The sequence below is a fragment of the Ictalurus furcatus genome, chromosome 10 (genome assembly GCF_023375685.1).
Source record: "Ictalurus furcatus strain D&B chromosome 10, Billie_1.0, whole genome shotgun sequence".
NCBI classification, from domain to species: domain Eukaryota; kingdom Metazoa; phylum Chordata; class Actinopteri; order Siluriformes; family Ictaluridae; genus Ictalurus; species Ictalurus furcatus.
The window spans coordinates 13626073-13648879 of record NC_071264.1 but is presented as its reverse complement, the minus strand read 5'-3'; the positions used below and the strand labels follow the sequence as shown (position 1 = coordinate 13648879).

The 22807-nt window shown below is 40.1% G+C and overlaps 1 protein-coding gene across 1 annotated transcript; it reads left to right on the top strand.

The window, feature by feature from the left end:
• The first annotated feature begins 8737 nt into the window (after positions 1-8737).
• On the top strand, positions 8738-17421 carry rgmd (RGM domain family, member D). Its single transcript, XM_053635386.1, has 3 exons — positions 8738-9013; positions 12149-12663; positions 14090-17421. The coding sequence occupies exons 1-3, from the start codon at positions 8920-8922 to the stop codon at positions 14759-14761; spliced, it is 1281 nt and encodes a 426-aa protein (XP_053491361.1). The 5' UTR covers positions 8738-8919; the 3' UTR covers positions 14762-17421.
• Positions 17422-22807: the final 5386 nt, after the last annotated feature.

Below are 22807 nucleotides of genomic sequence, written 5' to 3'. Positions count from 1 at the left end.
GAGCCATTGTGTGCTCCCACACACCGGACTGCAACAGCTGAAGTTGAAATGAGATCCTGAGCAGGTGCTTGAGTGGGAGAGAACAGAATTTAGAAAACTTTCTCCTGCTTCTCTTCCTGCCTCCTTCATCTCCACTCATGTCTCTCACCATTAGAACAAAAAAGTAAAGGACTTGAATGGAAAAAAAAAAGAGGACCATTAAAACTTAGCTAAAAAAACGTTGGTAGTAAATAAATGAGCAATAAATAAGAAAATAATAAGAAACTATATTATACATGAATACACAATATTTTTTTAAAGACAAAAAATAATAGAATTTCATTCAATGCTGTTGTATGAATATGACTGGAATATTATTCTATTCCCAATAAAGAAAATTTAGACATTAACAACAACTATAATAATTAAAGCTTCAAGCAGCATTTTTAGAGGTCAAGCACCCAGACTCAGTGAGTCGCTCATTCATAGATGCACTACAATTGTTGATTGTTCATATATTTATGATTTTTTTCTCATCAGTCTGGGCCTTTTCCACAGTTTGTGCAAGTTTAGACAGGTCTCAAGATGGTGTGAGCCAAATCTGGTGATGATTGGACAAAAGTTGGAGGAGGAGTTACAAAAATGGCACTTAGATGGAAGCATTTTCAGCATTTTATTGTAACTTTTGACTGGTAGCTGGTGCTAGCACAAAATTTGTTGCATAGCCTCAGGTCATGGTCCTGAAGTGGGCAAAGTCTGTTGAGATACAGCCTCACTTCCTGTTTGGCGGCTTCTTTGTCAGGTTCATTGGCCCATTACAAGCAAACCGTTCGGAAAATTCAAAACTCTTTTGACAACTTTTGTCCTGGTTTGTCTGAAGATGATGTATGCCAAATTTGTGTTCATTGGGCATAATTTGTAGAAGGAGTAGCGAAAAAACAGTTTTTGACAAAATCCAAGATGGTCAACCGGAAGTACACTTGAATTTCAGGTGATGGTGTGCTTTCACCTCAGCATACTCCAGGGAAATATAGGAAAAGGAACTGTGAATTTAGCACAATTTTTTCAAATGATAGGAAGGGCAAAAATGTTGTTACAGTTCTTGAGCACAAGGTCAAAACTTCTTGGGTTCATTCAGGGTGCAGTCCTGATAATGATATGTAGATGCATTGTTCAGATAAGCCTTCACATCTGGTTTTTGCATTTGCCAGCCCATTACAGGTGAACGGTTTAGAATATCAAAATTTTGGTGAAGACTGAACAACATTTGGAGGAGGAAGAGTACAAAATGGCAGTTATATGTAAGCAATTTAGGCATGTTATTGTAACTTTTGATCAGTAGGTAATGCTGGCACAAAATTTGTTGCATAGCCTCAGGTCATGGTTCTGAATATGCCTACCAAGTTTTCTGTCAGTGCACAAAGTCATTGCTGAGATATAACCTCACATCCTGTTTGGCAGCTTCGCTGTCAGATTCATTGGCCCATTACAGGCAAACTGTTTGGAGTATTCAAAATTATTTTGATAACTTTTGTGTGGCTTACTCTAAAGATGACGAGTGCCAAATTTGGTGATGATTGGACAAAATTTCTAGGAGCAGTAGTGACAAAATAGTTTTTGACAAAATCAAAGATGGAGGAAAATCTAACTAGGCAGAAATTTATGTCATAGGGTGCGTTGAACTTGTCTCGACTCTGGGATTCCTGGCTTTAGTTACACGGTTCAAAAATTATACCATAAACGTACTTCCAAATTAGGCCCAAATTTGACCTGATGGTGGCTCAAGCGCATTGGCAGCACTTTTGCCCAAATTTGGACAAAATGTTCCTTAGACCCTCCTAAATCAATGTGCCAAATTTCACAACTTTTTTTTTACCAGAAAGTTCTATGGGCTGCCATAGACACCCAAGCCAGAAGAAGAAGAAACACAAGAAGAAGTAGTAGAATAATGATAAGAAGAAGGTAGAATAAGAATAGGGTGCCTTACTACCTTCTGTGCTTGGCCCGCTAATAAAATGTAGGTTTGAAAGTTAGTGAATAAGTAAGGAAGGAATAAAACAATGAGGTGTGCTGTTATAGGAAAATAATCAACAGTGGGGTGTTGTGATGCAGCTTGATGCAAAATGGAGTTACTGTTACCACCCTGAAGTTGATTGTTGTCCTATAATAGCATATACTGAAGTCTTTTATTCCTCTGATACCACATCAATTTGCCATTCATTCAATGTATTTATTTATTTATTTTTTACATGTAATGTTGTGGAATATTTATGAAACAAGTTAATTCCTGTTATCACTTAAATTACAGCACTTATAGACAGTCATTTCCTCATCAGCCTCTCTTTTTTCTCTTTCTTGAAGTTAATAAGACCAAAATAATGCCGCTTGTCATGTTACTGAGAAATTGGAAAGTGCAAAGTCCTTTATTCTGAAGACTTTCCCTTGCTGGGAAAACTTACTGACTGTTACAAAGCTCAGACACTGGAGACTAATTCCATAAGTGTTACATAATAGACTCCTTACAGAACGCTTCACCATACAGTATCTATTATTATACAACATGTTTATTTAAATCCGTTTATAATTAGCCGTAGATTATGTGAATCATCCCCCATACAAGTATTGTGAATAAGTTGTTACCATATAAACAATGAAATATTAGTATGAGTAGACACACACACACACACACACACAAGCCTGTTTTTTAAAATTATCTCAGAGGTGCCATTTAAAAAAAAAAAAGAGAGAATTAATCAATGTGTGTGTGTGTGTGTGTGTGTGTGTGTGTGTGTGTGTGTGTGTGTGTGTGTGTGTGTGTGTGTGTGTGTTTAAAGATTTTTCAACTTTAGCAAAGCAAAGCCAGCTCACCATCATCTGCTGTGAGGTAAGCTATAGAGAAAGGTAGTGAGGCTCCATAGTTTTTGTTGACCTGGTCTATTGTTCTGTGAGAAAAGATCAGAGGATTTACCCCATTATCTTTTGTTTCCTGACACCACCTTTCCTTGACAAAGGCAGGAGACCCTGTGACCCTGAATCTAAGGTTACATATGACCTTTTTATTTGGAAAAGTATTAGGTTAGTGATGCCATGAGTGTCTCGTGAGCTAAATAGAGGGAAGCAGCTATGAGCTGAGGTACATGGACTGGGTAAAAGTAAAGGAGATATAGTCAGACCTTAGTCTTATATTTGAATTTAGGAATTGAATTAAACCCTTTAAAGTATCTACTGACCCATTGGCCAGTCCAGACTTACATTAATTATTGTTATACTAGTTTTACATATTAGTTTTACTGAATGTACCGCAAAATGCAAAGTAGTAAATAATAATGCTGAATAACTGAAATGCAACTTTTAAGGGGGTATTTTTTTTCTCCTCTAGTTGAGCTCTCAGTCTCTTGTAACATATATTATTATTTTGGAATCATGACAAAGGCAATCTGATCATCTATTTTGTAAAATATTTTATGGGGTAATGAAAAGTAATGCCAGTCCTCTAGCCACTACTAGTAAACATCAAACTTTCCATCCCATTTTCTGAGATTTAAATGGAAGCCTTTTAATTACAGCCTTGAAGCATTTCACAAGCCTTTTTCTCTACTACACTCATTGTAAAATAACAAATTGTCAGTGTCAGAGATAAAAAAAGAGCCACTTGAACTGCCCCCAGAAGGCCCCACTTCCCTGCCTCGCCTACCCACAAGGGCCTGGTCAGGCATCAATCAAAGCGACTAAGTGGGATTCTTCAGCAGAGATGCTATCAGCAGCGGCCTCTTACAGACCCTCACACTTCTGTCTCACTTATCTATGATAATTGCTCTGAAAACCGAGTCTCTGTTTCCCTCTAACACAAATCCCTGAGCCCTACTTCAGACTTACTCAGCCAGTGAAGTTTTATTTAATGCCTAAAACGAGATGAAGCCACAGACTGTGCTAGTGTTTATGCCTAGTGGTGATTAGCGTGTGGCTTTGGTCTTAAATACTGGAGGAGGTACTGTCATGGTGGAGGTTGCGGCTGTACCAGGGGATCTCTCAGTGTGTGTCTGGCTGAATTCATACCGCAGTATGACGGTCCTAATAACAAAAACAAGAAGGCTGGTGTGGATCTGCTCCCGCCGTGTGAGTGCCATAATGAGGACCAGATGTAGCTGCCCAGACATACAGTCAGAGGAAACCTGACACCTCTTCCACTTTCTCTCTTTCTTTCTCTGCTCTCTCCTCATCTTAGTTCTGCTTTTCTCTGCTCACACCTCCATTTCGCACTTCCTTTTAAGGACTGAGAAAAAGCTCACTTTGTCAGCCAGCTTTAAAACTTTCAACTGCTCTTTGTTGAGCTGACCCTGCTTCAACCTTTCATTTCAAGAAGCAGCATTGTTATCCTGCTGTCTTTTTCACTCACACCATCCATAAATGTATCTGCTTTACTCCTCTTTCTCCAACTCTCCAGCGTTCTCGCTCACTTGTCTGGCATTCAGACTTGCCGTGAAGCAGAGGGCTAATTTTACCAGCCTGACATCATTGCTCTATTGTATAAGAACAAGTGAGTCAGTGTCAGGAGAAATGTGCTGGCCCTATTCTTCCCTTTCCTCTTCTTTTCTTTCTTCCACCCGATTCATCTCAGTAATTGACAAAGCCCCCCGACTTTCTTCAAGAGCGGGAATATGTATATTCACTGGATCATGCAATGCAATATGTTCACAAGCCCAGGGGAAAGAAAGAGGCCTTTCTCCACCCATCAGCCTCGTCAGGCTGTCTTCTGACAGGAGATACTTGTAAGAGGCTCACTCATCCATCCACCTGAGTGAAAGAAGTGTTTGCTTCAGTGCTCTGTATGTGAATGATGCCTCTATACCATCAATATCCATATAGGCCTGAGAGATGAATGACTTTATGAGAGCAGACTGCTCTGCAAAACCACAACCATATAATTACTGTTGCCACACACAACATTAATGCACTCTTTATTGTCGAAGAGGCTGATGTTGCCTCTGGTCAAGTTTGGTAGCTGGGTATTAAATAATAACGATGTTACTAGCCTGCCACAATCAACAAAAACAACAAGTGTGTGGTTGTGTTTGGTTAACCATTAATTAATTCAAGGGAATTGATTCACTGCCTACTTTTTTTTTTTCCAGAATATTAATCGACTCCAAATGGATCACAGAAATCTACTCTCAAGAAGGTACACCATTCTGTGTTGGATGCAATTTTTTATGAAGTTCATGTTTTAAAATAATAGTACATACAATAGACAAAGCATAGTATAAACAATCAAACTTATTTTGCATCAATTGCAATAAATGAAGGCACTAGTGTCTATGTTTGGCTTTATACAAAGCATAAGAACAATCTGTAAAACACCAGAGTATCAGTACTGAGAACAATTATTAATTGTGCATCCTAAAAGTGCACCTGCAGTGCCTTCCACTAGTATTTGCCCCCTTGGTAAATATGAGTAAAGGCTGTGAAAAATTGTCTTTATTGTCTAACCTTTTGATCTTTTGTTCAAAACATTCACAAAAATACTCTGATTTCATGAATATAAAACAATTGCAAACACAACACATGTTTATCCAAAAAAAAAAAAAATTGTTAAATATAGGTCTGTAACAATTATTGGCACCCCTATGAATTCATATGAGAAAAATATATTTGAAGTATAAACTTATTGATATTTGACATTTTTTTAGTACAACTGGGTGACTAGGAACAGGAAATTGTTCAACCATGACTTCCTGTTTTACAGGGGTATAAATATGAGGTAACACATAATCCAAATTCCTTTAGTCATTCATAACAATGGGTAAGACCAAGGAATATAGCTGTGATGTGCAGCAAAAGGTTGTTGAGCTTCACAAAATGGGAAGTGGCTATAAGAAAATAGTACAAGCAATGTAAATGCCCATTTCCACCATCAGGACAATAATTAAGAAGTTCCAGTCAACTGGAAATGTTATGAATCAACCTGGAATTGGACATGTGTCTATATTGTCTCAATGCACTGTGAAGAGGATGGTTCGAGTGATCAAAAAATCTCCAAGGATCACAGCTGGAGAATTGAAGAAGTTAGTTACGTCTTGGGGTCAGAAAGTCTCCAAAACTACAATCTGAAGTCACCTACATCACCACAAGTTGTTTGGAAGGGTTTCAAGAAAAAAAGCCTATACTCTCATCCAAAAACAAACAACCATCTTCAGTTTGCCAGACACTACTGGAACTTCAAATGGGATCGGGTTCTATGGTCAAATGAAACCAAAATAGAGCTTTTTGCCAATTAACACCAGAGGTGGTTTTGGCGCACACAGAGAGGTAACCATATGGAAAACTACCTCATGCCCACGGTTAAATATGGTGGAGGCTCTTTAATGTTTTGGGGCTGTTTTTCTGCCAGAGGAACTGGACTTTTTGTTAGGATACATGGCCTCTACAAATACATGGACTCTATCATATATCAACAGATATTTGCAAACCTGACTGCCTCTGTCAGAAAGCTTAAAATGGGCCGTGGTTGGATGTTCCAGCAGGACAATGATCCAAAACATACATCAAAATCAACACAAAAATGGTTTGCTGACCACAAAATCAAGGTCCTGCCATGGTCATCCCAGTCCCCTGACTTGAAACCCATAGAAAACCTGTGCGGTAAACTGAAGAGGAGAGTCCACCTGCATGAACCTCAAAATTTGAAGGATCTGGAGAGATTCTGTATGGAGGAATGATCTCAGATCCCTTGCCATGTATTCTCCAACCTCATCAGGCATTATAGGAGAAGACTCAGAGCTGTTCTCTTGGCAAAGGAAGGTAGCACAAAGTAAAAGTGTGCCAATAATTGTTGCACACATATTTAGAAATTTTTTTGATAAACCTGTGTTTTGTTTGCAATTATTTGATATCCATGATAGCAGAGTATTTTTATATTTATATTTTTGTATAGCAGAGTATTTTTAAACAAAAGATCAAGAGTTTCAACAATAAAGACAATTTTTCACAGCCTTCTTTGCTCATATTTACCAAGGGTGCCAATATTGGTGGAGGGCACTATATATATATATATATATATATATATATATATATATATATATATATATATATATATATGGCATGTGTACCTGATAAAATGTTTTAAAAGTGTATATTGTGATACATAACATGTTACAAAAAACATCTTTTGATATCACAATGTGACATTTTTTCTTATAGTACAGAGCTGTCAAATTCTCAATTCTGATTGTTCAGAAGGTGTTGAGTAATTTTCTGTAAACGAATGTATAAACTCTATTATAATCATTGGTAAATTGAGGATTAAAACACTTTTATTGGACAATAGTCTTGACCTCAGCTTGCATTAACAGCTATTAAACATGTTTTATTCCTTATCTATCACTCCCCTTACTACTGACACCTGAACAAGGTAACCACAAAGCAGCACCGAAAGCACTGCTAAATGGTAGGCTATCCCATAGTCTCTCAAGTGGCTCTCAATCATTCTTATCTTTCTCAATCATTATTTTAATCATTTATTGCTCATCTCAATGGCTGTCAAACTTTTAGCAGCCAGGGACCCTTTTAACTGTAAAATAAATTTCACACACACCCCCAGTACAGATTTTTTTAAAAATGAACACAGCTTCGTATTTAATTGTGCACAGTAATATGCTGGCTATTTATTAGGGCCATGTAGCTTTTTATTTATGAACTTTCCACCAAAAGAACACATTCCATTCAATTTTACATTATTTATGGGCTTCCTTGCTTTGACATATTGAGGTTTGGGTCACTGTAACAAAATAAAAATCTGGCCCTGGCCATGCTTCAGGGACCCCTGGGGGTAGGACTGGGCAATATGACAGTAACAATACTGATATTGTGATAAAAAAAAGTCACATTTTTTGGGGATATTATGGATATTTTCATTTGTATTGTTTTATTACAAACTGACTGGAAAAAACTGATGTAATGTTCAAATTGTGTACTAAAATAAATGTATTGTTATTTCAATTTTTTTAATGCAACACTACTGCTGGCACAACATTGCTGGCAGTTGGTGAGCATAACTATATATCATGATACGCTCACTGTCCATTTTAATAGGAACACCTGTACAACTGCTCATTTATGCATTTATCCAATCAGCCAATCATCTGGCAGCAGCACAGTGCCAAAAAAAAAAAAAAAAAAACCTGATACAGATCAAGAACTTTAGTTAATGTTCACATCAAACATAAGAATGAGGAAAAAGTTTGATTTCTATGACTTTAACCTTTAAGTGTTTATTTGAGTTATTATAGACTTCCTGTTTGCTCAAACCAATCTGGCCATTTTCCTCTGCCCTCTCTTATCAACAAGGTGTTTCCACCTACAGAACTGTCACTCACTCAATGTTTTTGTTTTTCACACCATTCTGTGTAAACTCTATAGACTGTTGTGTGTGAAAATCATAGGACATCAGCAGTTATAGAAATACTCAAACCAGCCCATCTGACACAAACAACCAAGCCATGATTAAAGAGATCACACTTTTTCCCCATTCGGAAGTTTGATGTGAACATTAACTGAAACTCTTGGCCTGTATCTGCATGGTTTTATGCCCTGTGCTGCTGCCACGTGAGTGGTTGATTGGATAACTGTAGAAATGAGCAAGTGAACAGGTGTTCCTATGAAAGTGGACGGTGAGTGTATATATCGGCTCAGACTATCTTAATTCTTTATCAGTCGCAGAATCAGTGAATAAACACCAGAAGGGCGGAGCAAAAATTAGCCCCCGCCCGCGAAGGATTCAGATCCCGCCCACTGGCAACAGTGAGGCTGAGTCCCAGAGCAGTGATCTCAGTGTTTGAGAGCGAGACAGAGACAGAGAGAAATGCTGTGAGAGTTGTTGTGTTTCTCGGCAGCGTCGATGAGCAGCAGAAGTTGGTGATCTCCATTCTAATTGAATGGATTGGCATGGGGAGAAGCGGAACTCTCAACTCGGCTAAGCTGCAGCTTTTTAACCGGATTTCGCTTGTCATGGTGTCCCTGTCCCTCTTACTCCAGCCAGGTGAGCGAACTTTCTTTCTTTCTCTTTTTTTATTGTTCTGCTTTTCCAAACTTCTCAGAGCCAGAGTTAGCCATTTCGAAGTTTTCAAAGTCTAAATAAACCTACAATACGTTGATTTTTCTTTTTGTTGGGTTAGATTTTCGTGATATTTCTCACTAGGGGGTTGGTTGTGTTTGTTGTGGAAGCTATAACGAAGAACAGTTTGAGCTACGCGGTTATTTAGCCACTAGCCAGCCTTGCTAACATAACAGCACCAGCGTGCTAGGCTAAACTGAGCTAGCTAAAGTTTGTGCGCCGAGATTTTCTGTTAACCATTAGGCTAAAGATGGAGTTACTGGGTTTTTTTTATTATTATTTTTTTTTTGTTGTTGTTGTTGTTGTTGTTGTTGTATAGGTTTTATGCATTGGATGTTTTATTAAAGACATTCGTTTGAACCAGGTTGGTTTGACCGCGTTGTTATAAATTCTTTTAAATATGTTGGTGTTGGTTATTATTTGTTTTCCACCCGTTTTGTCTCTAGTTAACGTTCTGAGCTGTAAACAACTAAGCGCGCGCTCTCAGCCAGTGAACACACTAGTTTAACGTTGAACTTTTTTTTTGGTTGGTTGGAGTTTTTTTTATTTATTTTTATTCTTTTTTTGAATGAAGAAATGTTACTGGGGTTTTCAGAAAGCGGTAACTTTGGCCTGCTCGTGTTGTTCCTGTAGTTCCCTCACTGTTTGGTTTAGTTAACTGCGTTATACTAGTTATTAGTGCTTGTTATCGTCTCATACGCAGCTACATGTGCTCATACACAGCCAGAAATAAATCGCGTCTAATCTGCGTTTTTAAACCCTCGGGATGTCTATTATTGTTATTTTATGTTGACTGGTTTCCTGATAAGAAATCCTGAATCATTATGTACCAATTTCCTGAAATTATATGTGAACATGTTTAATTTCTAAACAGTTTGAGTACATTTATGACGTGTTTGTAATATATATATGTGTATGTGTGTGTGTGTGTGTATATATATATATATATATAATAAATAAAATAAAGTGTATGTATGTATGAGAGTGTGTGATTATGTTCAATACCCAGTGAGATAGTTGTTGCATGTCATAGAAACACCTGTAGGGTGGCAACTAACTATTATTTCCATCATCAATTAATCTGTTTATCCCCCAGATTGATTTACTGTATTTCTCTCTAGCATTTCAGTCAACTTGTACTCCTACAGAGATCATCACATTACATCATCACCCACCAGAATACATTATTTCTGGCATTCATCAATCATGACATGAGAATATTCGTTATTTTGTTGACCTTTTTTTAATTTATTTTCAAAATCTGATTTTTTCCCCCTGATTCTACATACTTGGGGTGTTTTTTCTTCCCTGAATATATGTCAGTGTAATCAATGGAGTAGTGGTGTGAATCATCCCCCACCCCACACACACAGTTTCACCAACTGAAACCCTCTAATGCTAGGTGTATTTTGACAGTGTGAGGTGAAACATTTTCGGTGTGTACAATCAATTCTAATCTCTTAGTGTTGACTCTTAGTTAAATGCACGGAACCGGTGAATCGACTCACCGGCACATTTGATATGAACCAAAAGCACTAGCGTTACTCATTAGAAACACTAGTTTACTTGCGTACAAGCTAATTGATTCAGATTGGTTTACTATATGTGGCATGAAGTGCATGCCTCGGTGTGCTTCGTAACATAGAATAGTTAATTGCTGATGAAATTCGTTGCCAATTATTTTAATTTGTTTTGTTTCTCAGTTGTTGCAGCCCTGAATACCACCGAAATCGAGTTTCTGTTGGGATTTTCGGGTGCTCGGTTGTCTCAATCTAACTTCTGTCTATGTAGTGTGATGTAACTTACACCTAGTGTGTTTCTAAAATGAGCAAGTTGGTCCTACAAACTCTAGCTTTAAATGTTCCTAGGCAGATGAGTCATCTCTAATTCATGCATAACTAATAGCTCAAAAATGGAATTGCAGCTGTTTCCTGTCTGTATGCCTTCAGACGCTGCACGTAGAAGACTTAACACGTGACTTCAGATTTGTGAATGTTGCGTTGCAATGTGATCTATTCACGATTGATTGCATGTATGTTTACTGTGTTTCTGCCTGGTCAAAGCCAAGCCTTTTGACATCGATATTTCATTATGCCATGTTTCCACCTTTCATGTTTTTATTTAGTTGTTGTTGTTGGTGTTTTTTTCTTCATTTCTAGTGGTTGTGTTTTTTTATTCTTACAGCGCACACCCACAAGTGTTTGTTAAGAATATGAGCGAGTTTCTTTTTCCATCTGTAATGCATTGTGGGAGTTGTGTGTTTCATTACGCCATTTTCCGTCACTCCCCAGCTCTGCCTGGCTGCGTGTGAGGACGTTGCCAGATTAATTGCTTGGAATGGTTGCTTTTTACATGTTGTGCAGAATTATTTTTGAACTCCTAGTTACAAACGTTTGGAGATTCCAAATATGGTGAATTCTGTAAATGCTTAGATACGAGCTTGGCTTCATACCATAATCAGTTATAGCAGGATTGTTAAGGATATTCTTAAGACTACGGAAATATTGGTATGTTCGGTAGCATAGCCATCTCTCTGAAAACTGTAACTCAATAACTGGATTAGATCTCGACGCAATATACTAAATACTGAACGTGCTCATGGAAGTGTAACACCGTCAGTTACTTTGTACTATGATCAACAACTGTACTGAATATCCTTTAAAACACTAATAAACTGTCCTATGGTTTATAGTTGTTCCAGAGGCATGAAAATTCATAGTTGACCTTCTAATAAGCAGCCTATTTGTTGTTCTATAATATCACAATATTGGACTCTTATACAGTATTGTGTAGCCCCAGCTGTCAGGGATCACAAATGATTGATTGATGTTACTTTATTAACATTATTCCTAGAATATAAAGTCATTGAGACACATTGAGGGAAGATCGATTGTTTTGTATTGAGACTCGGTTGCGTGTTAGCACTCCACATGTCCTACATGCTGCATTTTTGCACACTTAATAGTTTGGATAAACCCATATGGCAGGTTTGTTGTTTTTCATGTGATCAAGTTCGTCTCATCTAGCACAGAGTGAAAGTTACGTCCGTCTATTTTGCAGCTTGCTGTCAATCATGTCGGATCCAGCGCTGCAACGCGGAGTATGTGGCATCGTTCTCACCCGCCGCCGGCCTTCAGGAGGACGTGGTGTCTGATGTGGACTACTGCACGGCGCTGAGGGCATACTCCTTGTGCATTAGGCGAACGGCCCGCGGCTGCAGAGGGGACCTCGTTTACCACTCGGCTGTGTTCCGGATCAAGGAGCTCTTCGCTCAGCACAACTGCTCCAGTGAGGGTCCCACGTCTTCAGTCAAAGCCCCAAGCACGTCCAGGCCCACCGCAGTGGACACGTGCGACTTTGAGAGCAGAGCGCTGGCTTCGGGCCCAGCGGATGCACAGAAGAAAAAGTATGCACACTGTGGACTATTCGGTGACCCTCACTTGCGCACTTTCAAAGACGAGTTTCAGACGTGTAGAGTGGAGGGCGCGTGGCCGCTCATTCACAATCGCTACCTCTCCGTTCAGGTCACGAATGTGCCTGTTGTGGAGGGATCAAGCGCCACAGCAACCAACAAGGTGAGATATCAACACTGACATCTCATGACAAGCGTGGGACACAACAGCGCAAACAAAACACGCAATAACTTTTCAAGTAAAGTACGTATATCTTCTCCATGCTGATTTTGGGGTCGTGACTTAATTATACTACGTGAGTAACAGCCATCAGATGATAAGCTACAGATTTTGATCATTAAAATAGGTCGAGACAAATCTAGCCTTTTTAGTTTACAGGGTGGCCTCGAATTTCCAATAGTACCTGCTCTTAGAAATTAACACAAATCAAGGAAACGCAGCGATGTTTGGCAGAGCTTGCAATTTTTCAAATTTTCCGCAGGTTTGGGCCAAGACACATCATGTGACATCATCACAACTTGCATTCAGTCAAAGTCCACTTCGGTTCATGCATGTCCAACATGAGTACAGCTAAAAGGTCTCATTTACCAACAAACATCAGTGTGTACATTTGCGATTTCGCCAATTCAAGTTGTTTTCCGCCAAAAAGCACAAAAAACTCATCGCAAATTTCGAAAAGAGCCGCAGCAAAATTGCGCATTTTTGGCCACAACAATCACAAAAAAACCTCCTGTACTGACTGATTATAGATCATGAGAATTTGCCTGTATGATAAATGATTAGAATTTGACCAAAACCATTTAGCTAAGAGGTTACTTATGACAAAATACCCACACATGTACCCAAGTGCAGGTGGTCCCTCACTGTGGGAATTTGCTTTCTTTTGGTTAAATTATAACAGGTGTGTTAACTTACATGCATCATATTTATGATGTGCTGTTTTAGAATGAAGCTCCAGATAACAGTGGGCAGTCCAGCAGTCACTTCTTGGAACAAAGCAAGCAATTCCTTGCTTGTAGAAAAAGCTGGCATTAGATTGCATTTAATTAGTGAAAACTGTATGTACTGTATTTGTGATTTGGTTGGAAAATGAACAAAAGAGAAAATCATTGCTTGCAATTATGGTATTTCTCCTTTCTTTCTTTCTTTCTTTCTTTCTTTCTTTTTTTTTGCTGTGCTCCCCTACTGCCACTCTGTGGTGGGGTTTAATACTTCCGCTTCAGTCTACTGTCTTGTATACAAAGCATGCTTATAAAATTCAGCCACATGCTCTGCTCTTCTATATTGGCCTTACTGTGATGTAGAGGATAAAAACCGAAGGATGCACCGTTGCCAGTGTCGCATGTCTCATTGGCAGGTCATATTTCATGTTAAAGAGAGAGAGAGAACATCCGACATCATATCCTGGAGGATCATTGATAAGTCTTAGCATGACCATGATAATTAACTAAGAAAGGAATAAACTGTGCTGTCATAATAAAATAATCAACACCAGGATGGTGTGAACCTGAGGAGAGGATCAGCTTAGAAATGGTCAACTTTGATTTCCTTTACTGTCACTTATCGATCGTTACCGTCTCATCCACAGATAACGGTCATATTCAAAGCGTACCGTGACTGCACTGAGCAGAAGGTGTACCAGGCCACCACGGACGACGTGCCCTCTGCCTTCCAGGATGGCACACGCAGCGGTGGCCATGCAGGCAGCCTGCGTATAACCGAGAACAGCGGACACGGTGGCGTGCGCCAGGTCACCATCAATGCCCGCTACTTGGGCACCTCCATCATTGTGCGGCGGGTCGGCCGATACCTCACTTTCGCCATCCGCGTTCCTGAAGAGATGGTGGAGGAGAGCGGCGGCTTACAGCTCTGCCTGCACGGCTGCCCACGCAGCGAGCTCATCAACGCTCATGTGCTGAGCCGAGGACCGCGGCAGGAGGGGAGCGATGGACAACTGCAGCCGGGCAGCATGGCTCGCGCCGACCTGCTCGAGCGTGCCACATCCAGATGCAGGGAGACGCTGCAGGTCGAAGACATTTACTTCCAGTCGTGTGTCTTCGACGTCCTCACCACCGGAGACGTGCAGTTTTCTATGGCAGCGTTCGCAGCGCTGCAGGACCTGAAGGCTCTTCCTCCCAGCACGCTGGAGCAGAGCGCAGTCAGGACTCCACCCATTTCTAACAGATCGAGAGAGAGCTCTCCGTCACTCCTCATCATCACTCTGCTCCTTCTGCTCATCCTGCTGGAGAGGCCGGGTTAGCGGAGATGCAACGGAAAGAACGGATTTGACTGAACTTGTTTTAAAGCTCTTTTGAATCATTTTTTTGAATCACATCTTTCCTAACACTACCACATCAAACCCAGCAGTCATTCAAACTCACATTACTTTCCATAATGGAATTATGTCACAACACTTCTCTGTACTTTGAAGAAAGCAGTACAGTCTGTGAAGGCAGAGGGCAGCTATGGAAATCTAATTAGCATGAACGTTATGTGTAACAACACCAATAATGTTTAATCATGATCTTGGAGGATGTTTACAGAATATAGATGTATCATGGACACGGCTCTGGTACCCGTAGATAACGACGTCTCTCAGTCTTCTTGGCTTGAGCATGGCACTTAATGCTGCTCCTTTGTAATAAATGCATGAACAACATGGGATCCAACAACTACATGAAAATACTACCTATCCATATAGTTCTACAGGTACAGTATAGAACACTAGGTACAAAAAAGGCTACAGGTACAGAATATAACAGTAATTCCCTGAGCTACTCTGCATCCTGCAATACTGTTTATGGCTAAGAAACAAATTCTTTATATAATAATATATTGAAAGTGTGTATATATGTGTGTATACTGTGTACATTCTCCTATGTATAGATGATTGTAAATGTGATGTTTTTGCAGCTGTTTTTCTTAGATTTTTTTTAAGCTGTCAGAAGTAAGTAATATGTAACCCCTGGTCTTTTCCATATTAAAATAAGTTGTCACACTATCCTGATGCTTTACTGCTCTCTTTGGGATTTTCTTTTCTTATGGCCGTGCCTAATATGGCTGATGGCCAACTGTAAATGAAGTCAGAACACTCACTCTCTATGTACATTCAATCCAGTCTATAATCATGCTCAATTTTACCCAAGAACAATCAAGATTACCACAAACCCCGAAAAAAAAATCCCTTTGTTGTCCGTTATTGTTGGAAATGAAATCAAACGAAGCAGACTGTTGTTTACCTACCCAAGCAGGTAATGGGTGGAGGAACTCATAAATGCTTTGGTGTACCACAAACTACTGTGGGGACGATAAAAAAAAAGTTTGAAACATCTGGAACTGTTGCAAACTTGCCAAGGGGAGGATTTATGTGCAGCGTTTCCCTCACATAAGCAGGAAAGGGGGAGGGAGGCAGAAAAGAACACAAGCAACACAGTTTGTCATGCACACTTTTCAGTTGTGTTTTACAGTTGATTATAATGTGGTAACTGTTAAAATCATGTGTTTATCAGGACTAGTATAGCACAATACCACTGAACAGTTCGGTTAGAAAAAACACACATTTTGTGATGTATTATTTCTATTACCAAGTCATCTGTACCATATTCTGAAATTGGTTACTCTACTTGATAGTCCAGACCTTTGATTATGTTCAACCAATCATCACAGAATACTCACAAATTGTTCCTGATTGTGTGTGATAATAGGGTTGGACATCTGTTTCACCAACTTCATGAATTTGTGGCTACACGTTTTAGACCCCATTAGTGACACTTTTTCCCCCAAAAAGATTCTAGCATTACATCTTCAGCTCTCTAGCTCCCATCACAGCTGCTGGTTCTACCACCAGTGTGTAAGACTTGACTGAGTTGCTAGTATTTAATAAATTAGTCTTACTGCTAGATTGTGGAATGTTAAATATTAAATTAAAATAATGAGATGTTAAATTAATTAGATAACTCCCAACAAAAATGTGAGTAATTAAGCCAAAATAACATGTTGAAATAACAAGATCATTCAAAATAATGACTATCTTTAAATAAAGAAACATTTAATTTATAACATGCTCAACAATCACTTGGTGGAAAAATTGGAAATCATTGGTGGGTCTTGTTCCAATCTTCAGCTGTCCAGTTTCAGTGATCCTGTGCCGTCGGTAGTCTTCAATTACTGTTCTGCTGTTATAGCCCATCCACCTCAAGGGCCAGTGTGTTGTGTGCTCTGAGATTCTTTTCTGCTGACTATGCTTATAAAGAGCGGTTAATTGAGTTACCATTACCTTCTTGTAAGCTCAAAACTGAACATTCTCCTCCAACCTCTCTCATTCCCCCACAGAACTGCCGCTCACTAGATGTTTCTTGTATTTCTCACCATTCGGTGTTAACTCGAGAGCAGTGGTCACCAACCCTGTTCCTGGAGATCTACCTTCTTGAAGACTTCAGCTCCTACCATAAGCGTGCCCATCTGACCACCTAATCATTGCCTTAAGAAGTTCTTGGTCAACTAAAACATGGTTGGAGATGAAACCTGCAGGTAGGTAGATCTCAAGGAAGCGGGTTGGTCACCACTGCCCTGGAGACTGTTGGTGTGAAAATTCCAGGAGAGCAGCAGTGTCTGAAATACTCATACCAACAACCGTGCTACGTCAGAATCACAGCGATCACATTTTTTCCGTTCTGATATTTGAGGTGAATATTAATTGAAGCTCTTGACGTGTATCTGCATGAGTTTATGCATTATGCTGCTGCCACATGATTGTCTTATCGGATAATGAATGAGCGGGTGTACGGGTGTTCCTATTAAAGTGGCCAGTAAGTGTATCTTGAAATTACAAGTTAAAATATCGGCATTCTCAGTTGAAATAATGAGACGTTAAGTCTTTTCGTTACTTGTGGTTCAAGACTTTTGTAAGGATTTCATCTGTTAAAATTTTTTATTTCTGTTTTAATTCTATAATTGTTACACTATACTTTATTAAATGGCATAATTTCACTAATAAGTCACCCTGTTGAAATCATTTTGACAAGTGCTGATAATTTCGCTTCTGAATGTTGTCCATTTGTCTTGTGAGCTACATGCCACTGAAGCCACTAAGCACATCTGGGCAAAAGTTCCAGACTCGAGCACAACAGGTCTGTGGAAAAAGTGAGACTCTGCTAATTTGCGCCTCATTCATCGTGCTATGCTACATCTCCTCCTGCAGAGCTGCTCACCCGTGGGTTCCTCCCGCAGCCGCAGTGCTTCATCACCCTCAGCTTTAATATCATCCAGCGTGGAGACAGGAAGAGAGGCCATTTTTCAGCTGCACTAAAACCTGTCACAAATCATTTTGCAGCGCTCAACTTAACACTGACCGATATCACACCGGCTTTGTCTCCCTACTCATCTGGAGGGTGTTATAACATTATAACAAAACACTTTATAATGTGTGATAGTTCTTGCTGATCACGGGGTTTCCCATTAATCACTCCAACGCAGGTCACATTGATTGGAAGGTAAATTTCTTTACTACGTCCTCTAATAAACAAGGATAATTATTGCTTGATGATAACCCCCCCCCAACCGTCTCAGAGTGATTAATATTCGCAATGAAGACTTTAATCTAATATTAATAGGTCGTATGCAGAGATGAATTGATGGTGCAGCCCACGTCTTCTCTCTGATTGATAAATCGCTAGATTGGATAGCTGTCCCAGATAATAATCTAATCGTTCTCAAAATTATTCAGACAGTTTGCTGTGTATACAGTATACAGTGATGTCTGTTTGTGATATTAGATAAGGGCTAAAATATAATGTGTCAATAACTCAACTATTTTCGTATAGCAAGTCAGTAATGCAGTAATAAAAAAAATGCAAGTCAAAATGTTGAGGTAAGTCAGAATTCTGATATAATAAGTCAACATTTTGGGATAAATTAGTATATTGAGATTTAAAAAAGTCAGAAATTTGAGATAGGTCATTTTTTAAGACAGACAGAATTTTGAACTGTCACCATCCATCCATCCATCCATTTTCTGTACTGCTTATCCACTTGTCGCATTGAGCCTGGAGCCTATCCGAGGGGACCCTGGACGAGGTGCCAACCCATCACAGGGCACAATTGCACACACATTTGCACGCTACGGACAATTTGGAAATGCCAATCAGCCTACGGCACATGCTTTTGGACAGGAAACCGGAGTACCCGGAGGAAACCCCCGAAGCACAGGGAGAACATGCAAATGGATTTGAATCCCCCAACCCCGTAGGTGCAAGGCAAACTTGCTAATCACTAACCCACCTTGCCCCCCCTCTGGGCTTCCATAGTAATGACATACTGGGTTCATGCTGTGTTTCATCAGAATACCAAACATGGCAAACAGAAAAGTTATAACTTTCATTCAATAAAAAATGTGTGAAAGTTGTACTTTGATTGGACAATCTGCGCATAGTCTATCTACTTCTACTTAATTACTATTTATTACTATTACTATTACTATTACTCCAAACGCATTTTGGGAGACGATGGAGTTAACAGTCCACCTCGCTCACGTTCAGTACACCAGTTATAATAAAATCCAAATGAATCCTCTTTAAGATATTTGTTAACAGCAAATAATCTGTGATGTACACCAGCCACTCCTGGTAGTATAGTGTAACCTGTAAAGAACAATTTCCTCAACAGTGTATTACAGTCAGCTTTATTACAAGGAGTACACAAGTGTTAACTTCTCTACTGTACGTTTAAAGTGCTGCACTCAGTACACTCTCTATATTTCAGGTCATAAAAAGGGCCGGACTGGGAAATAATTTCAGGCCAGGAGTCTCACACTCATCCAGACCACCCCATACACCCACAACAAATTGAAACCACTGACAACCCTATTTTTCCTTTCCTAAATTAAATTTATTACACACAGTATGGTCATCCCATAAAAACATAAACAAGAAACCTAAAGGTGGTGAAGCAGTCCAAATTTATATCAGCTTACATGGGTATGCCAAGCATTTAACAAACACCAGAAATGTAAAGCTGTCAGTCACTCATTACTTTTCACTCACAAAAGTACATTAAATGTAGAAGTGTAAACCAAAGACACTATTTTTTTTGTGTGCCATTTTCATGTACCTGTCACTTCTTTACCAGATCCAATGCTATAAACAGAACTGTCTTCACAGTGATGGAAAATGAAACCTGTTTAACCTCACTGTAATTTATGCGGACAGAATCTAAATTTCTTTTAGTTCAAATTAAAGTATCCCATTAGGGCAATGTTTGCTTGTGGGTTTTTTTAGACTTAAAATACTTGAGATTTAACCATACTATATTTCAGACAAATATATTAAAGCATCTTTACTTTCTCTTAATTTACCCCTACCTGTCATCTCAGATTAACCCTGAAGTGTGAGCACTGCACAGAGCCAGTGCCAGGATGACGCTCTCCACCTTATTGTGAAAAATAGGAGAAAAAAGTTGTTGGTTTTTTTTTCAACCTCACATATGGGCAGACATAATTTTCTAAAGTGCCTAAATATCTGTTAGTACAATACTAACTACATCATGACTATCTATTTAGAAAAATCCTAATATTGAACATGATATTACCTTTTATGACTCATAGCTTGGAAAAGTGTTTGTTGTTGTTGTTTGCCCTAGCTGTATTTGTAATTTCAACATTTAAAAATACCAACATGGAGGTCTCCCTAAATGTACTGTACATAAATTTGGACATTTGTCTGCAAAATGAGATATTATTATATCTATACAGTAGATAATGTTGTCCTTTAGTGTATTTTGAGTGACGATAATAGTGCTAACGTTTGCTAGTAGTGAAATTGTGGTTAATATTGATTAGCTAAGTTAGCGAACACAAAGCTACAGTATTTACAGATGAGTCTGACCTACACTTGAAGCCCTGAACTGGTCGGTAATTTTGTTACATTTTCGCTGCTTCTTTTTAGAGGGCTTTCTTTTTGAGTGCTCTTTCCCTTTCTGCTCCACCTGGCCTTTTCCTCTCCATCCTCTCTGCTTCCTCTCCAACCTCTCTGCTTCCTCTCCATCCTCTCTGCTTCCTCTCCAACCTCTCGGCTTCCTCTCCAACCTCTCTGCTTCCTCTCCATCCTCTCGGCTTCCTCTCCAACCTCTCTGCTTCCTCTCCATCCTCTCTGCTTCCTCTCCAACCTCTCTGCTTCCTCTCCATCCTCTCTGCTTCCTCTCCAACCTCTCTGCTTCCTCTCCATCCTCTCTGCTTCCTCTCCAACCTCTCGGCTTCCTCTCCAACCTCTCTGCTTCCTCTCCATCCTCTCTGCTTCCTCTCCATCCTCTTGCCTTCCTCTCCATCCTCTCTGCTTCCTCTCCACTCTCTCTGCTTCCTCTCCACTCTCTCTCCTTCCTCTCCACCCTCTCTGCTTCCTTTCCACTCTCTCTGCTTCCTCTCCACTCTCTCTGCTTCCTCTCCACCTTCTCTGCTTCCTCTCCATCCTCTTGGCTTCCTCTCCATCCTCTCTGCTTCCTCTCCACTCTCTCTGCTTCCTCTCCACTCTCTCTGCTTCCTCTCCACTCTCTTTCCTTCCTCTCCACCCTCTCTGCTTCCTTTCCACTCTCTCTGCTTCCTCTCCACCTTCTCTGCTTCCTCTTCAACCTCTCTGCTTCGTCTCCATCCTCTCTCTTCCTCTCCACTCTCTCTGCTTCCTCTCCACTCTCTCTGCTTCCTCTCCACTCTCTCTGCTTCCTCTCCATCCTCTCTGCTTCCTCTCCACTCTCTCTGCTTCCTCTCCACTCTCTCTCCTTCCTCTCCACCCTCTCTGCTTCCTTTCCACTCTCTCTGCTTCCTCTCCACTCTCTCTGCTTCCTCTCTACCTTCTCTGCTTCCTCTTCAACCTCTCTGCTTCGTCTCCATCCTTTCTCTTCCTCTCCACTCTCTCTGCTTCCTCTCCACTCTCTCTGCTTCCTCTCCACTCTCTCTGCTTCCTCTTCAACCTCTCTGCTTCGTCTCCATCCTCTCTCTTCCTCACCACCCTCTCTGCATCCTCTCCATCCTCTCTGCTTCCTCTCCACTCTCTCTGCTTCCTCTCCACTCTCTCTGCTTCCTCTTCAACCTCTCTGCTTCGTCTCCATCCTCTCTCTTCCTCACCACCCTCTCTGCATCCTCTCCATCCTCTCTGCTTCCTCTCCACCCTCTCTGCATCCTCTCCATCCTCTCTCTTCCTCTCCACCCTCTCTGCTTCCATTCCACCCTCTCTGCTTCCTCTCCATCCTCTCTGCATCCATTCACCCTCTGACTCTGTTCCAAACCGTTCACCGGAGCCGAGGAGAATGGTAGCGTCAAATGGTAAAGTCAAAACTAACAAGTTCATGATTCATTATCGTTTTATTATCAAATGCCGAAGTCAGAAAGGATCGCTTGAATATATATGACACGCAATAATATAAAGGAAATTTTTTTTAATTGTTAAATAAAATTAAATAAATAAATAAAAACAGCAGGGCAGCAGGCCAAATCAGTGTCAGGCCACCGGAAATTCTCTCGGTTCTCCCGATGGCCAGTCCGGGCCTGGTCATAAGTCTACGCCTCTAAACTTTCTAACAAATGGCCCTTCCACACCCCGAGCACAGAAAAACCCAGCTCAGACATTAGGCGTCTGTATCATAAATCTTGGAAAGTTATAATAATTTGCAATTCCCTCCCTCATCAAAGGCAATATTAGCCTAATTTATTATCTCCATGCGTGTGCGGCGCACAGAGGCTGTGGAGATAAGAGTGTATCAGGAGGGGGATTGATTTTCATTAACTGATTGTAATAAAGATGAACTACCGGGCCTGTGTGCTGACCAAGAGCCACACTTTATTGTAATTGGGCCAATTTATTTCGGGAGCTGCTGCCTCCACTTTTTATGCTCTCTCTCTCTCTCTCTCTCTCTCTCTCTCTATCACTTTATCTTTCTCCTTCCATGCTTTTACCTGTTTCTCTCTCACACACATTGCTGCTCTTAATGTTTCCATCACAGCCTTTTCTTTTCTCTCAGTATTTCTCCCAGTGTGCACTATCGGTGGAGCAGTCACTGTTTTCCAGCCTTAGTTTGTTGTTTGTTGTCATGTGTATTTGTTCTTACTCGAAATCCATTTTATAATTCAAAATCCACTTCATAAAGCACAGTTACTGATGCCTTCTCAACTGAATTACATGTCCTTACATCCAGTGTCAGATGATTATACAAACAAACATAAATGCATGTATAGTTAACTGCTACATAGTGGGTTCTTGTGATGTGTTGTCATTAACATATGGTTTCATGGCACCCCCTGGTGGAACTGTTACAACTAGTA